General features: G+C 36.0%; 1 protein-coding gene and 1 long non-coding RNA gene across 3 annotated transcripts in view; one reads left to right on the top strand and one right to left on the bottom strand.

Moving 5' to 3' along the window:
* LOC112635794 overlaps positions 1-23,579 on the bottom strand; it is a 59,114-nt gene that overhangs the window by 7,641 nt on the left and 27,894 nt on the right. Inside the window, exons 2-3 of the long non-coding RNA XR_003122088.1 lie at positions 3,188-3,319; positions 2,036-2,116 (exon numbers count right to left, since the gene is read on the bottom strand). This is a non-coding gene — a long non-coding RNA (uncharacterized LOC112635794). The remainder of the gene's footprint in view (positions 1-2,035; positions 2,117-3,187; positions 3,320-23,579) is intronic.
* On the top strand, positions 12,706-22,220 carry GCG (glucagon). Of its 2 annotated transcripts, XM_025403875.1 has the most exons (6): positions 12,706-12,946; positions 15,909-16,009; positions 17,583-17,744; positions 19,418-19,555; positions 20,928-21,071; positions 21,726-22,220. In XM_025403875.1, exons 1-6 carry the CDS (start codon positions 12,707-12,709, stop codon positions 21,730-21,732), a joined length of 792 nt encoding a protein of 263 aa, XP_025259660.1. In that variant the 5' UTR covers position 12,706; the 3' UTR covers positions 21,733-22,220. The 2 variants fall into 2 exon arrangements, with proteins under 2 accessions (XP_025259660.1, XP_025259661.1); XM_025403876.1 differs by lacking the exon at positions 21,726-22,220 and having other exon boundaries at positions 19,418-19,559; positions 20,928-20,970.

The raw sequence follows: 23,579 nt of genomic DNA, 5'->3' as shown, positions 1-23,579 counted from the left end.
CAGGAGAATAAGGTTAGGGAGGACATGAATTTTAGCCAGAGATCTAAAAGAAGTTAGTCTTTGAAACAAAAATAATTTGGATTAGGAAATGGAAACACAGCCTACTTCACTGTCCTAACTTAGATACTTGCTGCCTCTAGATGAATCACCACCGGGACACTGCAGGCTGAGGAAGTTTGGCACAAATGTTCAGGCTGGAAAATGACAAATAAATATCTGGAATGTGATTGATTACTCTAGCAGCTTTTATTTAAAAAACAGCACTAGTTTTTAAAAATATATTTTACTTAATAAGTATGTTTCAAGTACTAGTGATTTTTTTTACATTATAAAACAAGGATACCCATGCTTATTCTGTTTCTGTCTCATGATCAAATTATATGTTCAAACCCTGAAAGTCTGGTTGGTTTGAAAAGTTGGTTCTTTTAAATTCAGATTGTAAACTTGGAGTCATGAAAAATAAATCAGTGAAATGTCTCTTGTAAAGGTTGTGCATTTTAGATCATATTTTTTTAGTTGATCATTCAACATGGGTGAACTGAACTTCCTAGTATCCCATTGATGCAACTGAATGTAGTCCTGTGTGCCTGCAAAGTTGCCAAACAGATTCAAGAGAACTGAGTTCTAATTCTTGTAATTCGGGCAAGCTCCTTCTCTTCCTGAGATTCAATTACTCCCTGTATACCACAGACACTGGGCTAGATCCATGGCTTTCAAATCACATTTTGCAAGCCCTAAGAATTCTTCTCTGTGGGCATACTGCAAAACAATTCCTGATCCCTAAATCATCTTCCACAACTGGAGGCCTGTCAGTTAAATAATAGGAGTCAGTCCTGTGTTTTCATTTACTATTTTCTCTCCTGGATCTCAACATCCACTGGGATTACAGTGGTTTCTCTCAATATGGAGGTCTCATGGGTCTCTTTTTAGGCCATATTTATGGGGTTGGAGTGGGAAATATTTGGTTGGATGGCAACCATAGATCCCTTAGAAACACTGAGGTTGGAGTGTGGTCTCTAACTACTTAGGCAGTAAAAGTGAGGGCAGGGACCCACCATGGCATCTTGTTTGATGGTCATATGATAAGATTTTATTTTATTTTATTTTATTTTACTTTATTTTATTTTATTTTATTTTATTTTTGAGACAGAGTTTTGCTCTCGTCACCCAGGCTGGAGTGAAATGGCATGATCTCGGCGCACTGCAACCTCCACCTCCCAGGTTCAAGCAATTCTCCTGCCTCAGCCTCCCAAGTAGCTGGGATTACAGGCGCCCACCACCACGGCAAGCTAATTTTTGTATTTTTAGTAGAGACGGGGTTTCACCACGTTGGCCAGGATGGTTTTGATCTCCTGACCTCAAATGAGCCACCTGCCTCAGCCTCCAAAGTGCTGGGATTACAGGAGTGAGCCACCATGCCCGGCAATAACATTTTCAAAGGGATTGCCATCACTATCACCATCCAACATCTTATTTCATAAAACTTATTTTATATGAGTTAAGTTGATAGCTGAAAATCTTGTATTGGATAAATGTAACAGGAGTCTTGGAGTAGAGTTTCCAATCTCAAGAACTACTGAGTTCAGGCAGGTGATGAGAACGAATGAAGCAAACCAAGAAAGGGGTCAAGGAGGTTCCTGGTAAAATAAGGCTGGGACTCTAATGAGCTGGTGACTGCACTAAAGGGATAACAACTACTGACTCAAACTGCTGCCATTGGAAATATGGTGTTGCCAGACATTGTGATTTTTGTCGAGAGAAACTGGAAAACTGGAGTTTTAAATGTAAATTCCCTCTCAATTTTGAACCCCTGACAACTAATTTATGAGTAAAGGAAACTCATCTGCGTGCCAGATTTGGGCTTTGGGTATCAATTTCTATTTTAAGGAATAATTTGATTGCTTTCTTTTGGATGTGAATTGTATACCGGTGCTCCGTATATATTCTTCCATTTAATTTTTGAAACTCTGTAAATTAGAAATTAAAATATATGTATTTCTGATTAGGAAAATAAGGTGTAAGTTATAGTACTCACCTAAGATTCCATAGATCCAGGTCAATTCAATTACTCCCTGTGGTTTCTGTACCACAGTGGCAGTGTCTCTTCTTAGGTATTCTAGAAGAAATATGTGGAATGCCTTTTCAGATAGCTTTTTTGCCTATTAATGTCATTATTCAAATAATGAATATATAATGGAGTATAAATAAACACGACCCTAATAGCAGGCCCTTATAAGCCATTATTAGAATTTAAGCACACATAATGAAATCACCATTAAGTGACTGCTAAACAAACATTTGAAGGTTGCTTTTGAAACTGAAGTTTTGTGCCTCCCTCTATAACTTAATAACTTCTACAGGGTCTACATCTTGTTTCTGGCCTCAGCAAAATTGTGTGTATGTCCAAACAAGTCAATCAATATGCAAATCCAATTCATCACTGAACTCTAAACGGCGTTGGCTTTCCAGTCTTCCCATGGCCTCTCCTCCATGCGTTGCTGCTGCTTCTTGATGTCTTCTCCCCAATGTCACCTCTGCACTGTGTCTTCCCACACTTGCTCTCCTGCCAACTTCCACACCATGACTGTGGAACTATAGATGGGTCAGGGTGGTGGGGGACACTTGCAAGATATCACCCAGGGATGGTCCCCAAATTGGCATTGAGTGTGTCATGCCAACTGCACCCAGGCCGCCAAAGCAGAGGCTCCAGAAATAAGGAACAATGCGTGTATAAATCTGAGGCTTTATTCCTCTAGATTAAGTTTTTAGAAGAACAAAAAGGTACAATTTAGAAGATTACAGGTAAAATGTCTTTTATGGCCAGGCACGGTGGCTCACGCCTGTAATCCCAGCACTTTGGGAGGCCAAGGCAGGTGGATCACTTGAGGTCAGGAGTTCAAGACCAGCCTGGACAACATGGTGAAACCCCATCTCTACTAAAAATACAAAAATTAGCAGGGCATGGTGGCACATGCCTGTAATCCCAGCTACTCGGGAGACTGAGGCAGGAGAATCGCTTGAACCCGGGAGGCGGAGGTTGTAGTAAGCTGAGATCACTCCATTGCACTCCAGCCTGGGCCACAGAGCGAGATTCCGTCTCAAAAAAAAAAAAAAAAGCCTTTTATGTCTCCCTGCCATTTTTAGTTAGTGGCTATCAATTTATGATTTCAAAGGGTCACACACGTACCTCCAGGTTGCAAAAGTACTCCCAACATATCCGGAGTACTTTTGCTATTTACTTTTTCAAGTTACAGTATCAGGAGTCATAAAATATTGTTGACATAATCTTCTTTGAAGAAAAAGCCGTGCTCAGTGAAACCTGCTAGAGGAAATCCTACTGTCAGTTTCTTGATGTAAACTTAGAGCCTTCTGCATGTGTTTTTCTCTTAACAAAAATTAGGAATCTATCACTATCAAAGTATTACAATTTTATAATAAACTTTATAAATAGCAACTCAATATTCAAATCATCTTTGTGTCATATTTTCCAGAAAGTAAGTAAAGTCATGGAAACTATGAATGTAATTATTAAAAATGTATAATTTTTATCATTAAAATTGTATTCATTTTTTATAAAGAACTTATACATTATATATATATTTGTATGTATGTCTCATAGCTATATATACTTACATATTTACATATATACAAATATAACTTTATTTGTAGGGTTCAGTATCCAGAATATATTAAAAACACATACAATTCAACAATAAGAAAAGAGACAGCACAATTTTAACATGGGCAAAGGATTTGAGGAGACATCTCCCCAAACAAAACATACAAATGTCCAACAAGCACATGAAAAGATGCTCAGCATCCTTGGTCATGAGAATAATACCAATCAAAACCACAGTGAGGTATATTTATGCCAACAAAAAAGGCTATAACTATTCCAGAAAAAAACAAAAAATAAATATTGGCAAGAATGTGGAGAAACTGGAACTCTTGCGCATCGCAGGTGGGAATGTAAAATACTTCAGCCACTGTGGGAAACACTTTAGCAGCTCCTTAAAAAGTTAAACATAGAATTACCATATAACTCAGCAATTCCACTCCTACATATATATATATATATACACATATATATATATATACACTCAAAAGAATTGAAAAGAGGTACTCAAACAAATGCATGTACAAACATGTTCACAGCAGTATTATTCACCATATTCAAAGAGCGGAAATAGCCCAAATGTCCATCAATGGGTGAATGGATGAACAAACTGTAGTATATACATACAGCAGAATATTATTGCACCACGCATGTAATGAAGTACTGACATATACTACCACATGGATGAATCGCTAATGCATTGACACAAAAAGCTATTGTATGATTCAATTTATCCGACATGTTCAGAATACGTAAACCCATAGTGACAGAATTCAATGTGGTGGCTGCCACTGGATGTGGGGAGAGAGATGTAAGGAGAAACTTCTTATTGAATATGGGTTTTTATTTTGAAATTACGGAATTGTTTTGGTACCTAATAGAAGTGGGGGTTGCACACATTATGAATGTACTAAATGTCACTTAATTGTTCACTTTAAAAGGATTTATTTTGTTATGTAAATGTCACCTCAATAATTTTTTTAAAACTTCTTTTAAAAATTTTATTTGTAATAATTTTCAGTATAAGTAATCTATAATAATTATTGCATTATTCCTGGATCACAGACTAAAGCTTCTCTTATAAGAGAATAGACTAGTCCAGGAAATTAGGCTCTTAGGTGCTTTAGAAAAATCTATTGTGATCCATTGTTGTTGCCAATAACAGGAATATTTTTATTCTCAATGAAAGAAAAAAATTAAAATTTCAGTTACACTTGTTTTACCCAGTTGCCACTCACACCACTATGTCTCTGTACAAAGCACAGAGGAAACCACAGGATTTACCCCACCCCCGCCACTTATTCCAGATCTACATTTTACAGCCCATGAGCACTCAAAATGCTTAAACCTATCATATAAGAAAATCCCTTTTCTGACCCCTACATTTTCATCTTTCAGTTTTCTGCTTAACTGCACTCAGCAGAGCAGCTCTTCCAAGGAGACTTTTTCCAACATCCAGCCTCATCTTGCCTCCTTCTCATTGACGCTCCAATTCAGTCTAGAGGAAACAAAAAGCAAAGTCTCTCCTCCTTACCAAGACCTGCCCCACCACTGACCTCTCGATCTTATGCTCCTTTATTGTCCTCATTGAAATCTGTAGCTGTTGAAAAGGACGAAAAAGTCCATCGTTTGACATATCCAAAATTCGTGGATCTGATTCTTAAAAAACAGAATCTCCACTGTCGCTTTGGAAAGCAGTTGGCAGTTCCTCAAAAAGTTAAACATAGAGTTAGCATATAAGCCAGCGATTCTACTCCTAGGTATTTACCCAAGAGAATTAAAAACATAGCCCAGACAAAAATTTGTGCATGAATGTTCACAGCAGTATTATGCATAATAGCCCCAAAGTGGAAACCATCCAGATGTCCATTACTGATAGATGGGTAAACTAGATGTGGTAAATACATACAATGGAATCATTTCAATCATAAAAAGGAATGAAGTACTGATTCCTTCTACAACATGGATGAACCTTGAGAATATTATGCTAAATAAAAGACATCAGACAAAAAACATTATATGTTGAGTGATTCCATTTATATAAAATACACAGAACAGGCAAATGTGTATACAGAAAAAGTAGATCAGTAGTCAAGAGCTGGAAAAGAGGGCAAGGGGGAGTGACTGCTGATGAGTATGGGGTTTCTTTTATGGGTGATGAAAAGTTCTGAAATTAGATAATAGTAATGGTGACACAGCATTCTGAACATACTAAAAACTATAGAATCATACATTTTTTAAAAACTAAGCCCAAAAATACCTCAATCACCAATTGTTTAGCATTTAGGTGTCTTGCTATCTTAGCTATCTGGAAGTTCTGAATAGATTTAGACAGCAGTCAACTCTGATTTGAGGAGATTTTGCATGTCCTTCCAGGACTACTTTGCAAAGCCTTACTCTAGAAAGGTTACAAAGTAGTGGGGTCCTGTATTCGGACCCAGATATGGCTTTAAGCAACTTGGTTGCCTGTTCTAAGCCCTTGTCCTGTTATTTGTAAAATGAAGCCAAAAATATTAAACTCGTTATGTATTTCGAGTATTAGACAATAATATACTCAGCTTTGCCTTTAGTACATATTCAGGAAATGGTAGTTACTTCTATTCTTAGAGGGCTTGATCCTTATTTCTCAATTGTAAAAAATACTGGTGCTCATATTATTCTTTTTAAATCTGTTGCTTACAGTTAAATCTCCATATAAATTCCAGATGAGAAATCAAAAAAGTAATAAGCTAATCAGCTGGTTGAAGTTATGTGCTAACCAGTGGAAGGAATGACTATTACACTTTACCCCTGGTGTTTAGTCAAATGTATCTCTGAATTTATAATTTTTACTTGATTCTTTGCATCAATGTCAACAGTCTTCAACAATACATTTATTAGGACAAGTGTCCATAAAAACATTAGATGCAAATTGATGTTTAATAAATCAAATAATTTTTTAAGATATTATTTGCATCACCGTTTTTTCCACTATGAGTTTTGCCTATTATTTCTGGGGAAAGAATGCAAACAAATTGGGAGGCCGAGGCGGGCGGATCACCAGGTCAGGAGATGGAGACCGTCCTGGCTAACATGGTGAAACCCCGCCTCTACTAAAAATACAAAAAAAATTTAGCCGGGCATGGTGGCAGGTGCCTGTAGTCCCAGCTACTCCGGAGGCTGAGGGAGGAGAATGGCGTGAACCCGGGAGGCGGAGCTTGCAGTGAGCTGAGATCATGCCCCTGCACTCCAGCCTGGGCAACAGAGCGAGACTCCGTCTCAAAAAAAAAAAAAAAAAAAGAAAAGAAAGAAAGAAAAAGAAAAGAATGCAAACAAAGGTATAAAAGCCATGGTCTTCAACCTCTAGAGTTTTGTTGATAAGTATTTATGGAGGACAATGCTGGCAATCATGGACTAGACATATAAGAAACAAAGGGAGATTCTTTCTTCAGCCTTAGAAAGGACTTGTGGTTAGTCGACTGTGCTTTATGAGGAGAAAAGAATTTTTATTAAAACGGACGTGAAAAGTCAGCTTTTACATCTTCTGACAACATGGCAACAAAGAAATGATTTACCTTTCAGTAAGAGCCAGGACTAGAACACAGATATGAAATACTTTTGGCCATAGAAATGTTTCTGACTGCAGAAATAAATTATTTTGGTCATTTCTTGCAAAATGGAAATGTAGAAATTTATTCTCCAGGTTTGAAGAATAAAATAGCCAAACAATGAATTGTAATAAATTAAATAAAGCTCTGCTTTAACATAGGGTAATAGCCTAGATGGCTTTAAGAATTTTCCTCCCTTCTATGATTATATCATTTCAATTTCACCAGAAAACTGGGCATATCTTGATAATACATGTGATAAAATACAAATTGGCAATACTGAGTAGGTTTCAGGCAGGGGGCAAATCTTACTACAAGGTATAATGAACAAGAAAAAGTCTTTATAACTTAGGTTTGCATTCTCTGCATTTTCTTACTATACAGACTTCAAATTTTAAATTTTCTAATGGCTGAAGTTACTTCCTTTTACAGAAGACTTTAAAAAATTGCAATGTTTTAATTGGTTCACATTAAAGACTCTTAGAAGCTTGAAGAAAAAAAGTCTTTCCAGATGAGCAAGAGGTTGGATAAATGTAATGACATATGGTTTGTTTTTTATAGCTACAATATGCGAAAAATAGTAGCATAACACATGTATTCAATGATATATATGTATTTATACATATAAATATATATTCTGCTTGTAAATTATGAGATAAGATTCTTTTGTACAAATATGATTTTGTTTTCTTTCTCTTTCTTGTTCCCTTTAGGAATAAAAATAACAACTGAAACTTAGAACAATTTTAAACATCTCATTATACCAGAGATCTTGCAAAAGATAAAATCAACGAATGCAAAGCCATGATGCCACAAAGTCCCCTACACAGACTTGTGAGCGGGCTGTCTGCAGGGTCTCGGAGCCTCAGGGCAGGAAGACTGTCCGTTGATCTTATTACTGAATCTTCCCTCCACCCCAACAGGCTTCCTCAGAATCCTTCCAGATGGATGGGTCATGAACTGATTTTTAAATATCTCTCAGGAAGGGTATTTCTCACATCCTCTGGCAAACTCAGAACTTCCCCTGAAAGTTCTTCTTTTATTACCCCTGGATCCCTGAGCCTATTAAGTCACCCATAGAGATGTGAAGGACATCTGATTATTATATTGTACGTACTTAATTTTTAGCTTTTCAAATGCTCTTGTTAAGTGGCTCTTGATCCTTTTATCTTCAAAGTTAAAACTAATCAATAAAATTTTTTCCTCAAATGCTATACATAATTTTTCTTTGATCTTTTGAAGGTTCACACCTATTTTCAGAAGACCCTTGTTATGGACCCTTGGATGGTATCTAAATGTGCTGTGCTCTTCCTAGGTTAGAGCACAGGGTATTAAAATACTGTCCAAGAATCAAAAACAAACCTCAAGCATATCAGGAAAGCTTGACTGGTCGCTACTACAGTTTTATCAAACAGAGCTGGGCAAATCCTAGGGATGGGTGTTGAGTAACATTGAGAAGAAGGGAGCAGTGATTTTGATTCCATTACCTCTGAGTGGTATCTTCCTCTCTCTGCCTTCATTGCAGTTGTTTTCCCATTACCTTCGCCCTGTCCTATGCTACTGTTTTCCATCCAGGCTCTGTTGCCACCATGTGTCTGTGAAGTTCACTTATTTTACCTAGCTAATCCTTAGTCACTGAAAAGTCTAACTCTTTGACTTCCAAAGTGATAAATGACCAATTAGTACTAATGCTCCATCCCCACAATCATTCTATTATGGCTTTAACTTTTTAATATGGGAAATTTCAAACATAAAGTAAGCAGAATCGCACAATGAACCCTGTTTATCCATCAGCCAGCTTCAACAATTATCAGTATTTTGCCATGGTTGTGTCATCTGTACCTCCACCCACACCTCAGACTTCTTCTTTTTGTAACTATTCTTTTTTTTTCCTTTTAGGTAAAATTTACATAAATTAAAAATCACGAATCTTAGCTGTACTATTTTGATAATTGGATAAACCTGGTAACACATACCCATAATATAGAATATTTCCATCTCCCAGAAAGTTCTCTCTTAAGCAATCCTCTCCCATCCTCTTCCAAGAAACAACCACAGTTCTGAGTTTTTTTAACTTCAGTTTTGCCTGTTCTTGAACTTCTATAAATGGATTCATACAGTATATAGTTGTTCATGTCCATCTTCTTTTATGCAGCATAATGTCTGCAAAATTCTTCCACATTGCTGCCTGAGTCAGCTGTTGCTTAACTTTTGTTGCCGTATGAATTCCGTACCACAATTTGTTTATTCTTTCTCTTGTTGATGGATAGTTCAGTTGTTTCCAGTTTTTAAGTATTGTAAATAAAGCTTATTTGAACACTTTTTTACAAGTCATTTTGTGGACATATGTTTTTATTTCTCTTGGATAAAATACCCAGGAGTGGATTGCTAGGTCAAAGCGTAATTGTACATTTAACTCTAAAGTTTTACCTTTTTCCAAAGTAGTTGTACTGTCACTCCTTTTTAAATTACATTTTTTTGGTTTGTTTTGAATGGATAATTCAATCAAATGGTCAAACAATCCAAACCACATAGCAGGTATATATAAAGAAGTATTCTTTGCATCCTGTCCCTGTCCACATGCACCTCACTTATCCACACTGCCCCCTACAGGTAAGCACTTTCATCAGCTTCTTGTTTATTCTAATTTTTTGACGCAATTACGAAAAATAAACGTGTATTTCTGCCCCTCTACCTTCTAAAACAAAAGGTAGCCTACTACATACCCCTTCTGCACTTTCCTGTTTTCAACTAACAGCATATCTTGGAGTCTTTCCATATTGGTAAATAGAGAGCATCCTCATTTTTTTTCTAAACAGTGCTCTATTGCTGACCCCTTGGATTAGTTCCCACCTGTTACTATTGTACTCAACCTTGTACCTAATCATTACATATCTACATAGCAATATGTATGGGATAAATGTTCAGAATAGTGCTTTAGCTTTACTGGGCCAAGAACTATAGGTATTTGTCACTTTGATAAGTATTACCAAACTGCCTTTCAAAGGAGTTAATATTTTGTACTCCAATCAGCAACATCTGAGAGTTCTCCCTGACCATAGACTTCCCACCACAGCTCACTGTGAACCTGGATCTCTACCATACTCAAATATTCCTAAGTATTCTGAGCAGCTACAGAAAATAAACATACAATAACCCCACAAGGCATGGTTTTGTGTAAATTATTAAGAATTTCAAGATGGTAAAAGCATTAAGGCAAGCATGAGGTCCTGCATGCAGCCTCATGCAACTGGACAGATTGCAAATCTGTGGAAATTGTCCTTAGGACTAAACATCATAAAGAAATCATATATGACACTAGTCATAGAAATACAGGGCTGCCACTTTCCTTGCCTCACATCTAAATCAATGAATAACTGTATTGATGGGAATAGGCCAAGTAGAGGCTCATGCTGGAACAGTCATTGAAAGAAGATCTGCAAGTCCAAATTGCACTTGGGTTCTTTCTTAATTTCTGACAGTGCGGTGTCCATGAAGAAGCCTGATTGCCCCTCCTAGAGAGGAGAGCAGGGCACAGTGCAGTGGGGTTCTTATTGCTTATACATCTTCAGAATGCTTACCCTTATGACACTGGGAGCCCCAAGAAGCAATGTCAGTGGGCTGGAGATAAAGTCACAGTAAATTTTCTGAAACAACTAGGGATAGTCACTTCTAAAATAATGAAAGCAAGTAGAGTGGAGGGAAAGAAAAATGTTTGGTAGTTAAATACCGGAAAAGGATAGTTACTGCAAGACCAGTGCTTTCTTGAAAGTTTTATATACATGATCTGCAGATCTTCTTTCTTAGGGCTGCTCCACAAACAAGTACAGTCTAAAAAGGAAAGAGGGAGACAGAGACAGAGACAGAAAGAAACATTTACTTAAATAGACAAATAGACAACAGGAAAAATAGAACTGAATCTGCCAAAACAATTAAAACTATAGCTAATAGCTGTGTGAAGATTTTAGCCAAACAGAAAGACAAGCTAATCATACATTAAATCAATCCACTCTTTCAAACTATTATCGTATTTATAAGTGTTACTCTCTAGACTGACCTGGGGCGTGACACCTTTCTCTGCTCTTTCACCCCCTCTGCTGGTAGTGCCAAGAAACCGGTCTCAGATCAAGACACCAGCAGTACCAATGAGGAGATAAAGTGAGAAGGATATTTTATACAGCTGTGCTTCTCAAATTTTAATACGAACACAGATTTCCTTAGGATTTTGTTAAAATACAGATTCTGATGGGCATGAGATTCTGCATGACTAGCAAGCTCCCAAATGATGCTAGTCCTTGAACCACACTTTGCAAAGCAAGGCTTTCTAGCATCAATAATCACCAGCACAAAAACCCCTCAATGAGGTCTTCCAGTCTGACTTGAAACTGATCTCTATGGCCTTTAAGTAGCTCTACATTCCAAAGTTGGTCTCATGCACAAATTGAACAGTGAAGTTCATTTGGAATATTTCTCCAGTTGCCTCAATGATTTACCTCCATGCAAGTCATCAGTTACATCATGCGGTTGGTTATATTAGAATATTGGAATCTAGTTAGGAAACATTATGATGAGTTTGCAATATGGAATAAACTTTTTTATTTTAGAAAAGACATTTGCCAACCCCTCTCATTTTACAAATAAGGAGGGAGAGACACAAAGAGAATGTGTGACTTGACCAAGGTCACACAGCTGGTCAATAACAGGAAAACTAAAATCTAATTATGCTGACACTACGTCTTATGCTCTCTGTCCAGACTGTTTACCATTTTTCTATTTCTCTACAGTGACCAGAACAATTTCTGCTAAATCTTACAGATCATTAAAGGCCTATGTGGTCGGTCACAAAACTCAGGAAACATGACAACATGCATCTCATCTCAACAGTTTTGCTCATCTCATTCTTTTGTAACTTAGTACCCCACTCTTTTATCAGTAAAATTAGATTTTAAATGTACATTAGAAGGGAAAAAATGCCAGATAATTTCCTATTAGCATCAGCTATCTTGGATGTTTAATCTTCATTTGGCTCCATCCTTTCTGCCTGAATTCCATTTATTAAAACCGGACACATTGGGATTTAATCAATATCCTTAAATTTTCCATAAACACAACATAAATAAACTCCATGTAGTGAGGGAGAGGATTTTTAATACTTACCTGTTGAATGAATGATCATTTTTTGGATAGAAGAATGACTGAAGTGATTGTTATATTCAGGTAAATTCATCATGGCTAGGTAGCAAACCAAAAGACTTACAAGAACCTCAAATGAGGTCATGCACAAAACAGGGCTGGTCATGGGCTATGTAATTTCAAGGTCTTTTGTCTTCAACATCAAAATTCACTTTAGAGAACTTAAGTGGTTTTCATGCGTGACTGAAAGTGGAAGGTGAATTTCCAAGCTGCTCTTCCCATTTCCAACCAAAAAAAAAAAAAAAAAAGACACAAGAGTGCATAAAAAGTTTCCAGGTCTCTGAGGTTTGTCACCCAATGTAAGCGTAGAATGCAGATGAGCAAAGTGAGTGGGCGAGGGAAGTCATTTGTAACAAAAACTCATTATTTACAGATGAGAAATTTATATTGTCAGCGTAATATCTGTGAGGCTAAACAGAGCTGGAGAGTATATAAAAGCAGTGCGCCTTGGTGCAGAAGTGCAGAGCTTAGGACACAGAGCACATCAAAAGTTCCCAAAGAGGGCTTGCTCTCTCTTCACCTGCTCTGTTCTACAGCACACTACCGGAAGGTAAGATGATTATAAAATTGTAAATCCTGTTTGGGGGACAGTTAAGTGTTTTTAAGGGATCAAAGTATTATAAATTAAAATGTTGTTCTTTCATCTTAGACTTTATTACTAATAGCAGACAGAGAAGAACGGAGATGAAAAGGTTATATCAAATGCATTTACGTGTACTTTAATATAGCGAAGTTGCAAAGCGAGTTGGAAAAATAATTCCACGCAAAAATATAAAATAGAAAGAAAAAAAAAGATTCAAATAAATGCACTTGTTATAATACTTAACTGTTATGAGAATTGTATTTTAAAATAATTGGTAACATTTTGAAGAATAAATATTTTTCTTGGACTTGATAGATGTGTACACTACTTTGAACAGAAGGCGCCTTTTAAAGTAAGCAGAAATGTGTCCATTAGGGAGCCTATAACAGAAATTGCTTTTTACCAATTAAAATCTCTAGTTTTCCAAAAGAGCAAATTAAATATCATCTTTCAAATATTCAAATTTCAGACATCTATCAGAAAGTCAAAGTCCGTGAAATCTACTCTTTGTAAATAAAATATAGCATACTTGGTGCGGAGAACAAGTATCTATTTGGGGGTTTTCTTTGGATGGATCTGAGTGAAGTCATAGATTAATAACTATTTACTATGTATTGAGGACAAATAGTAATAAAATCTAAAATAGCTACTCTCTGGAATAAAATTTTAATTTGTCTTTTTAGATTAAGCTCCTAAAGACAAAACACAAATTTACAAAGATCTTCAATGGAGTAAATGATTAAGTGGTGTACTTTTCCATACATACTGAAGACCTATTACATAAAATGAGCTAACCAGTTTAAAAAAGGATTTATGTGGACTACAATGCCAATATATTTGGGGATAGAATATAATGTCTTCTTTTTTAGGTCTAAGATTAATCTTTCTCTAAGACTTCCTACTTATTATTGTTACCACACTTTCCTTTAAATTTAAGTGGAAATTTGTAGTTCTTACAAAACTGTAGCCTCTCTTTAGACTACCTAAAGACGGGGAAATTTGGAAATTATTTTCTTATTGAATAAGATTTTGATACTAAAATAACATAAATATTTACTTTCTCAGCAATTGTATTCAAACAATTAACTCTATTCTTATTTTTTCCCACAATTTGGTAGACTTTCACAAACAAATAAGTGAGATTTTTAAAGCCAGGTCTTTCTTCAGAAGAAGCCATTTATTGTTGGTAATATTATAAGATACAGGACGCTCACTTCTTTATGTTGTTTATGGTTGTTCTTTCTTCCATCGGTTCCTGAAGTGGCAGGATACCTTCTGCTCTAAATCTGCCTCAATGGAACATAATAGGAGATGTTGCAAAATGCTTAGGACTTTAGGTGGAATGAGTATTTTTTCAGTCTTGTGAAAGACTAAAAGCTTTTACAAGAAACTTTCCAACAGTGGTATAATTGTAAAAAGAAGTGCTTACTTTAATATTTAAATATTCTTGAAAGCATGGATATAACAATTGAGAGTTATAATCAGAAGACACTACCTAAATATATGGCAAGGTTTCCAACGTCTGCCAACTGGTGAAACTGAAACATAGCAAAATGTCAAATGGTAATTTGATGTTGATGAATGAAGAAGGGTGAATATATCATTCCTACTATGTTCCTTTGTCTAATCGTCCATTCAGTCTACAAAAAAACTTAATATTTCAAAGAAAAAAGTTACTGCTGCAGGTATTACAGTGTCTATCTTTTATTGCCAGTGATAGCAAATACAGCTAAGATGTTAAGGAAAAGATTGATAGTTTAAAAATGATAATATTTGTGAAATCCTTATTCCAAACAAATGTCATTTGCTAAAAATACTCATTCAAATTATTTGTGGATAAGCATTGTCAAACTTGGATTGAAATGCCCACTTCTCAAAGGAAACACCATTGGGTTTCAAAGTAGCAGAGATCCATAACAAATACTGAACTTGATGTCCCCATTCAGAAAATTGAAGAGCTTGCTCTGTGGGGACACTCTGTCCCACATTCATGTTGGTCCCAGTCCCCATCCACACTGCATCATCATGTCCTTAACATACTATGGCTTCACAGGGCATCCGCTTGTGACACAAGGACAAGCAATTAGGTGTATCCTATAACCAAGTCTATGGTGTCACTAGCAGTGAATGACATGTCCTCATCTAAGTCCAATTAGAAAACAACCTGGGGACTTTTATGACTTTAGAAGTAAGCTCTAATTTTCTTTTAGATAGTAATCTCTTAGTTTTTTAGTTGTGATTGTTCACGTTGCCAGAAGCATTAGTTCTTGCTGCAAATTGCTTGTCTTTAAAATGATTTTTTCCCTTTAATTTAGAACAGGTCAAAGCACCCTAAAATACCTCAAATCTGTTGGCCGCTTTATAATTACAAAGTCTAGACCAAGTTACACTATTTAAAATATAAATGAATAATACATCTGAACCGACAGCTGGTATGCCAAGTTGTAGCCTGAGGCTGCTTTAAGATAGTTGAAATGCAGTATAATGTAAATGCTTGGAAGTGAAGGACTATTAATTGAAAGCCAGACTGATAGTGAGGGGGGTGGCATGATGGATAAGGTGCCATTCAGGCTAACCATATGTAGCATATCATCTACAGTGGGTATTTTAAATGTTGATTGTGGACATTTTAATTTCCAGTCTGGAAATGAGCCTTCTAATTATTAAACAGAAGTGTCCCTACATTAATGAAAAAGCTTAATGGTGGAACACATCTTTTGTGTCCTTTTTTGCCTCCAAAAAATCTGGGGGAAAAACATAATCCACTATTTAAAATTAAGCTGAAAATATAATCAGAATAAAACTGATAACACTAGCTTTTTCTTTCTACTTACGATATTTATCTAGTCAAATCTAACTAATTTAGCCTAACGTGTTTAAAAATGCTTGCCTGCCCCCCTTACCCTACTCCCATTCTGTGTTCTGACAGACAGCAGAAATGAAAAGCATTTACTTTGTGGCTGGATTGTTTGTAATGCTGGTACAAGGCAGCTGGCAACGTTCCCTTCAAGACACAGAAGAGAAATCCAGGTATTAAATCCATAGTCTTGAACTAACGTATCAATATGGTTGGAATAAAGCCTGTGAAAACTATGATTAGTGAATAGGGTCTCAGTAATTTAGAGTAAATGTTCTGCACAATGATCAAATGTTTAAAGTATCCTTGTGATAAAAGCAGACTTTGTTGGAGTGTAGATCAGAGTATGTGTTTTTTATAATCAAAGGAGAGAGAAATGTTGAAAAACATGTTACATGGGAAATTATAGCTCTTTGAAATCTACAGATGATTCTATCTGTCAATTCATTACTCACACACTGCATAATAGATTATTTCAATTATTCACACCAACCCTTTTCTCTTTTTTCCTCCTTTAAAAAACAACATTATTTCTTCCTAAATGTAAAAGCCATACATGTTCATGATGGAAAGTATGAAAAGTATGCAAAAAATACTAAGTACTCAAAATTCCACTGTCCAAAGAAAGCTGTTCAAAGTAAACAAATTTGGTGTATTACTTTCCTGTGTTTTATGTAAACCGTACATAAATATCTCTTGGCTCATTATATGGCTTTGTATCATGCTTGATATCTTAATGTAGTATTATTATACAATTTTACTGTATTATTAAAAATATCTATTAAACATATGATATTTAATGGCTGCATACGATGTCATCCCATAAATGTACAATATTTGTTTAGCTATTTATTTGGGAAGCTTAAGAGGTCTTCAGATTTCTTCCATGAAGAATGTTGCAAACAACATTTTATATACACACTTTCCTACATTTCTTACTATTTTTTGTACATAGGTTTATAGTTGTAAAAATACTGTATCAAAGGGTCTGAATGAGTTTAAACCTTTTATAATATCTTGCCAACTTGCTTTCCAGAAAGTTCATATACATGCACACTCTCATCAGCAGTGTAGAAATACTCCTCATAATATCCTCCTCAGCATTCAATGTTTGCTAATTTCATAGGTAAAAATAGTATCTCATTTCTGAGTATTAATTACATTGACTATTTCTCCGTGTATTTACCATGCCAACCAACTGTTGATTAGTGGCATATGGATTATTCATGATACAGTTTCAAATTAGAAAGTGTCCTTTTTCTTGCCTTTCTTTGAACTTTTAATTGTCTTCTTTCCACTATTAGCCACCATATAACTAGATAATTGTGCTGTTTTCATATTAATATATGCAAAACAAAACTGGGAACATAAATCTGCTGCTCAAAGAAATGATTTGGGATTCTTCACTCTTTTAAAACATTCAAGTCAATACTCTCTTCTGTCACTGTTAGCATAATCATGGGTAGATTAATTAGTAGAAAAAGATTTGTTTAATTCTATTTCAGGAAAAAAGAGGTCAGTTGAGAAACATGTTACTAGAATTCAGAATAATAGCATATGCAACTATACTAAAACAATGGGATCTCATGACAAGCTGAGGAAGATCTCTCTAAACTACCTATTGAAATACTCTAGATGCCTGCCTTACTGTTTTATATGGTCTTGTATTTTTGTAGTGAAGATGCTTCTCAAGTGAGTCTACTCTTGAAGAGAGATTTATGTTGTACCAATCACTGTTCTTCACAGATCAGTCTCAGCTTCCCAGACAGACCCACTCGGTGATCCTGATCAGATGAATGAGGACAAGCGCCATTCACAGGGCACATTCACCAGTGACTACAGCAAGTATCTGGACTCCAGGCGTGCCCAAGATTTTGTGCAGTGGTTGATGAATACCAAGAGGAACAGGTAAGAGTCTAAACCTGGTTCAAACTTGCACATAAATGTATTAAATAGGTCTAAAATTTCTATTGACATTATTAAGTTCTTATGCTCGTCAAATAGTGCCCATAAGCTCCGATCATTTTGAAGATATTTAGGGTTGTGGATGCTCTCCTTTGTATTATGCCTCCGAATGTCTTAACCCGCACCCCTCTAAACCACTTACCCAACCTCCAGTGTGACATAGACTTTAAATTATTTTCCCAGTGGTAGTCCTAGCAATATTTACTTGCTTACTCACTTTCCCTTAAAGTGAAAATTTACTTTTGTGGACCTACGAGGTTACCAATCTAATTTCTACCGAAAGATAGAGCAAATGTAACATTTTTTTGTGGGGTTCAAACCCAACATTAAAATTATCCCCCAGCCAAGGGTAAGGAATGGAAACAGATGCATTCTTTTTCTTGTAGAATAAAATCCAAGACATGCATTTAAAATTACAGCCTAGCTGCACAGCATAGAGAGAGAAGGCAGCAAATAAGAACACAAGCCTATCGGAAGGCATACATTTTAATGTTGGATTTTCTTTGACGAGTGTTGGGTTTTTTGCTGCATCTAGGCTACTGGAGGAAATTATCCGCAAGGGTTTCACAGAGATGGTGGAATTTCACAATTTTTTTGGAGGGTGGCCCACAAGGGGAAGGGAGTTATGCATAGAAAGTAGCTGAAGAAATCAAAAAAAATCAGGAAAAGGACATAGATTTGTCTGGATAGAATGGAGAAGAGAGAGAGTGAGAGTAAGAAAGGGAGAGAGAGAGACAGAGAGAGAGGGAGAGAGAACAAGCAAGCAGGAGGAATAGGAGAAATAGAGTTGCTAACCAAAGGTTCTTAAAATAGAGGGTACAACCACAGGAAGATGGCTATCATGGTCAGAGCAGACACTGGGAGAGGTCCCTGTTAAGGACTACAGTGAAAGGTGAGAAATCACAAATTTATAAAAATGCAAACAACTGTCCTCATTTTGTAGAATGGGAATGCCACAACTTGGTAAATTGATGTAAAGCAATCCTCACACTCAAGCAGGGTTGGCTACATGTTTAAGATGAGGTGATATGGCATAATATGTGCCAGGGAGACTGACAGCAGCTGACGGCTCACCTCCACGGTGCTCTGCACATACTTGATGTTGATATGGGGTCATCTTCTTTGCTTTCCTTGTTGCTAGCAGATCACACATTTTCTTTAATCCATTATCAAGTGGTCCTTTTGGCGACAATTCAAGATGATCCTTTGCTTTCCCTCAAATCAATTAACTAACTCTGACCCCATACTTACTAATAATAAACAGCTGCCTTGCTTGCAAGTCACATAGCACAGTGGATAGCCTGTATTCATTGAGGCTAACGTCAAAGGTGAGGCAGCTTTAATAACCAATGGCATACACAAGCAGGGGATTGCAGATGGGTATGCTGGGAAGGGAGGGAGAGCTTTAGCCCACCGATTGTTAGTAGCCCTCTTCCACCAGTTTCAATCCAGAACATTAACGTAGCTTCACGACAAATCCCCTAGCAACACTCATCGCCTAAACTCCCTAAGCCCCTTCTACATAGAATCCTGAACCCAAAGTTGCCACTGCTTATAGGTGAGAACCATATTGCCAAAGAGACAGATCTTCAATTTAACTTTCACATTTCTTTCAGGAATAACATTGCCAAACGTCACGATGAATTTGAGAGACATGCTGAAGGGACCTTTACCAGTGATGTAAGTTCTTATTTGGAAGGCCAAGCTGCCAAGGAATTCATTGCTTGGCTGGTGAAAGGCCGAGGAAGGCGAGAGTAAGTCTGTACATTCTTATTTGACATTTTTTGCCTTGATGCAGAAAATTTAAGACTACAGTTATCTATATATGGATCTGGATTACAGAAGCAATTAGTAGTCTTGCAAAGTAAGGAAATAATTCCTATTGATGAGAAACAGTATACAAAAGTTGAGTCCATTTTGTTTTTGGTACTAAGTATTAAAAATAGAGCCAAACAAGTTACATTTTTATCCCCCTTGTAGTTACATTATAATTAGGTATTAAATCTTTGGCCAAACCAGGCCACCTCTGAGAGTAAATAGGGTGTTTTTAATAACTACACTGAGACAAGTTGAAACTAGGACTGTTCCAGGGGAGCTAGAGATAAGGAAAAAGAAGAAATGGTGCTGAAAACTTCCAATGTTTAAAGAAAACATGTAATATTTAAAGCTTAACTTTAAATATTTACATATGTGATCAACATATATTTATATGTTAATAAACATTCAGATAAAAATTTGATGAAGACTGAAAGTGACCAAACATAAAATGTTGATAAAATGATATTCAAAGTACAAACAGGTAAAAACATCCATATATTTAACTACATATCCAATTTTGTATGGGGCTGTCATATAGATATCTATTAAACAATCAAAGTTGAAAAACAACCAAGACCATTCATTACTTGCTTGGATCTTAACACAACCAAACAGACCCGTGAACCATCTCATTTTCTCCTGATTTTTTTGGAGAGATGAAATATGAGAGACAGAGAATATATGTTCAACTCTGGTTTTTAAATTAGATTTAAAACAAGCTTACTGAAATTTAAAGAGATCTCAAGATGAAAGAGAACTAGCATAATGGTTGGTTTTTAAAACATTAATAATTAAACTTATAAAACCAATGGTAACATAGTTTCTTACTCTTGACGGTATTTTGTAGTGTTTTAAAGGGATAGCAAAAATTCTGCAATTGTAAACCAGTGAAAGAGAAAAATTTAATATAGATGAAGCTTTAACCTCTTAATACTGCATTTTGTAAGGCTGTTTCAGCAATCTCTGATTTTATAGGATATGCTATATTTTGTTGAACTACAGACAAATTAATAATCTCAACAATAGTTCCTGTATTGTCAATATACTAAAATCTTCAAAACAACCTGGAAGATTGAAAGGGGCATGAAATTATGCAGGCTTGGTATTAGATCTCAGCTCTACTACTTTCTCTTTCAGGCAGTTACCGGTCTATGTGAGTTTTTATCAGGTGTTTCATAATATGCCCTTTAAAAACAGAATCCTTTCCTGTTTCCTCAAGACACTTGTGCATGTTACCAGTGGTAGACAATCTATGATCATTTATTTAAAATGTCTAATCAAACGCTAATTTTAACCCTATTTTCTTAGTTTCCCAGAAGAGGTCGCCATTGTTGAAGAACTTGGCCGCAGACATGCTGATGGTTCTTTCTCTGATGAGATGAACACGGTTCTTGATAATCTTGCCACCAGGGACTTTATAAACTGGTTGATTCAGACCAAAATCACTGACAGGTGATTGCTTTTTAGTTAATTCTGAAAACCATCAAACTTTCATAAGTACTGATTGCCATACTGCTACAAGCTATTCCCTATGTAGGGGGAAAGTCTGTAATCTCTCGTTATATAAGAAATAATTATGCGCGTTTAAGTCATATAAGAGTACATCGTTATGTTTGTTTTGTATCATTACAGTTTGTATACATTTATTCATTTATTCCAGAAACATTTACTGAGTGTCTATTAGAGTCAAGAAGCTAGAAACACAGATAGAAATGAAACATTGGAAATATTACATCATTCACATATTGTCGCATTGAAAATTGCTATGTATGCTGAAATTTTAGCACAATGGTGAAATGCAGCATATACAATATTACATGCTTAATAAGAAGAGTAGTGAGAACTGGACACCAAAAAATACTTATCTTGATGAATTTTGATTTTTTAATAATTATTAATAATTGATAGCTTTGATGGGCAGATTTTAGGATAAATAATCTTTAAATGAAAATATTTTAAGAGTCCAAAGGATGGAGAGATTTACAGACAAAGGGATTAATAAACAACTTTTATCAAAATAAATCATTGAAATACTTTCTGGATAAGTTAACCATATCATCTTCTCATTGTAATTATGTTAAATCATTTTCTTTTTTTAATCTCTAGGAAATAACTACATCACTATTCAAGATCATCTTCACAACATCACCTGCCAGTCACGTGGGATGTTTGAAACGTTAAGTCCTGTAAATTTAAGAGGTGTATTCTGAGGCCATATTGCTTTGCATGCCAATAAATAAATTTTCTTTTAGTGTTGTGTAGCCAAAAATTGTAAATGGAATAAAGTTTTGTGAAAATATTGCTAAAATATCAGCTATAAAATATGAAAGTGCTAGATTCTGTTATTTTCTTCTTATTTTGGATGAAGTACCCCAACCTGTTTACATTTAGTGATAAAATTATTTTTCTATGATATAATTTATAAATGTAAATTATTCCAATCATGACATGTCTGCATTATAATAATAGGAGAAGAGAAGAACTGGTAGCCACAGTGGTGAAACTGGAAAGATAACTTTCTTCTTGAAACCTTTGTCTTAAAAAATAATCAGCTTTCAATGTATCAAAGATACAATTAAATAAAATTTTCAAGCTTCTTTATCATTGTCTGTTTGCTTTTTATGTCCCCCTTTTTCATGCCCCACTCCTTCCAAGCACCCCTGTTTTCTAAGCTGCAGTCCACAAGTCAAATCTGGTGCACAGGTGTGACTTCATGCTTCAAATGGCTGCACAGAACTTTTAACATTTTGAGCCAACATTGAAAAATCAGGGTCTTTCATAGAAAACTATTGATTTGTAGTGTCTCCTGAAAAAGTAGGTCATCAGGCAATATTAGACCCAAAAGGCAAGTCTATCCTGTAACTAAGTAGCAGCTGCCTCTTACTAAAGGATCAGGTGCTCCCCAGCTTGTGTAGGTCCCCAGCACCTGCCCATGCATGCTCCCACACCTCACCTACATAATGGAGACATCAAGGAACTTACCTCTGGCCCACTTCACTTGCATACTGCACTTGCAGGCATTTGAGTTTTCCCATCATGCCTTGTACCCTGTTCTCCTTGTCCTGCAATGGCCAATATCTTGGGACAGTCTGACAGTGATTGCCAAGCCTGAGACTTTTCTTTGCTGTATTTAGCATTGCCAACTCTCTTTCTCTATCTCTATAGTGCTCCCACAGGGTAGACTTACCCACCAATAAGATTCTAACGTTTACAGATTACTTATATATTTTGATCAGCAGTAGTGAATTTGAACTAATACCTGTAATGATCACTCTTATTTGTTGACATAGTGATGAGCTTTTCCTGAAATGGATAGAAATCTTAAGACCAGAATTGTCTAATTAAGGCTACTGCTAGCTATAGGATCCTGAGCAAGTCACATAAACTCTCTGGAACTAAGTTCCTCATGTGAAAATATAAAGTTAAAATTGTCCAATCACCATCATTTCTTAAAGAAGTCTTTGATTATAACTGATTTTTTGCCTTACAATGAGGTTTCAGTAAAAATAGCATCCTGAAGTATTCATCCTAAAATGGTGGTCATGGAGCAGGTCAGGGCAGAAGTTACCACTGTATGTGTCAAAATTATGTCTGTCAGCTTCTCCAGAACCCAAACCATCACATCTTCCTCCAAAACACCTCAATGAGGGAGGCTCACAGGCTACAAAAGCATATTCACACATAGGGTTTTTGTTTGTTCATTTTCTTATTTTTTAGGTAGAAGATGGCTATGTTGATTGTTAAAAGTATTCAATTGGTAAGATCAAAGTATAGTATTTTTCACAGTTCTCACTGAAGGAGCTCAAGGCAACTTTCAGATGTTCACTATGTTTTCTTTTATGCAAACTGTTATATTTACCACCCCTACACCAATTATCCACAGGTGACCTAAAATGTCCCATTTATAACTAAAATTTGATTTGGAAACTGAATATATACCTCTGTGTGCGTGTATGCATG

Source organism: Theropithecus gelada, chromosome 12, assembly GCF_003255815.1.
Source record: "Theropithecus gelada isolate Dixy chromosome 12, Tgel_1.0, whole genome shotgun sequence".
NCBI classification, from domain to species: domain Eukaryota; kingdom Metazoa; phylum Chordata; class Mammalia; order Primates; family Cercopithecidae; genus Theropithecus; species Theropithecus gelada.
This window is presented reverse-complemented; position numbering and strand designations above follow the sequence as displayed.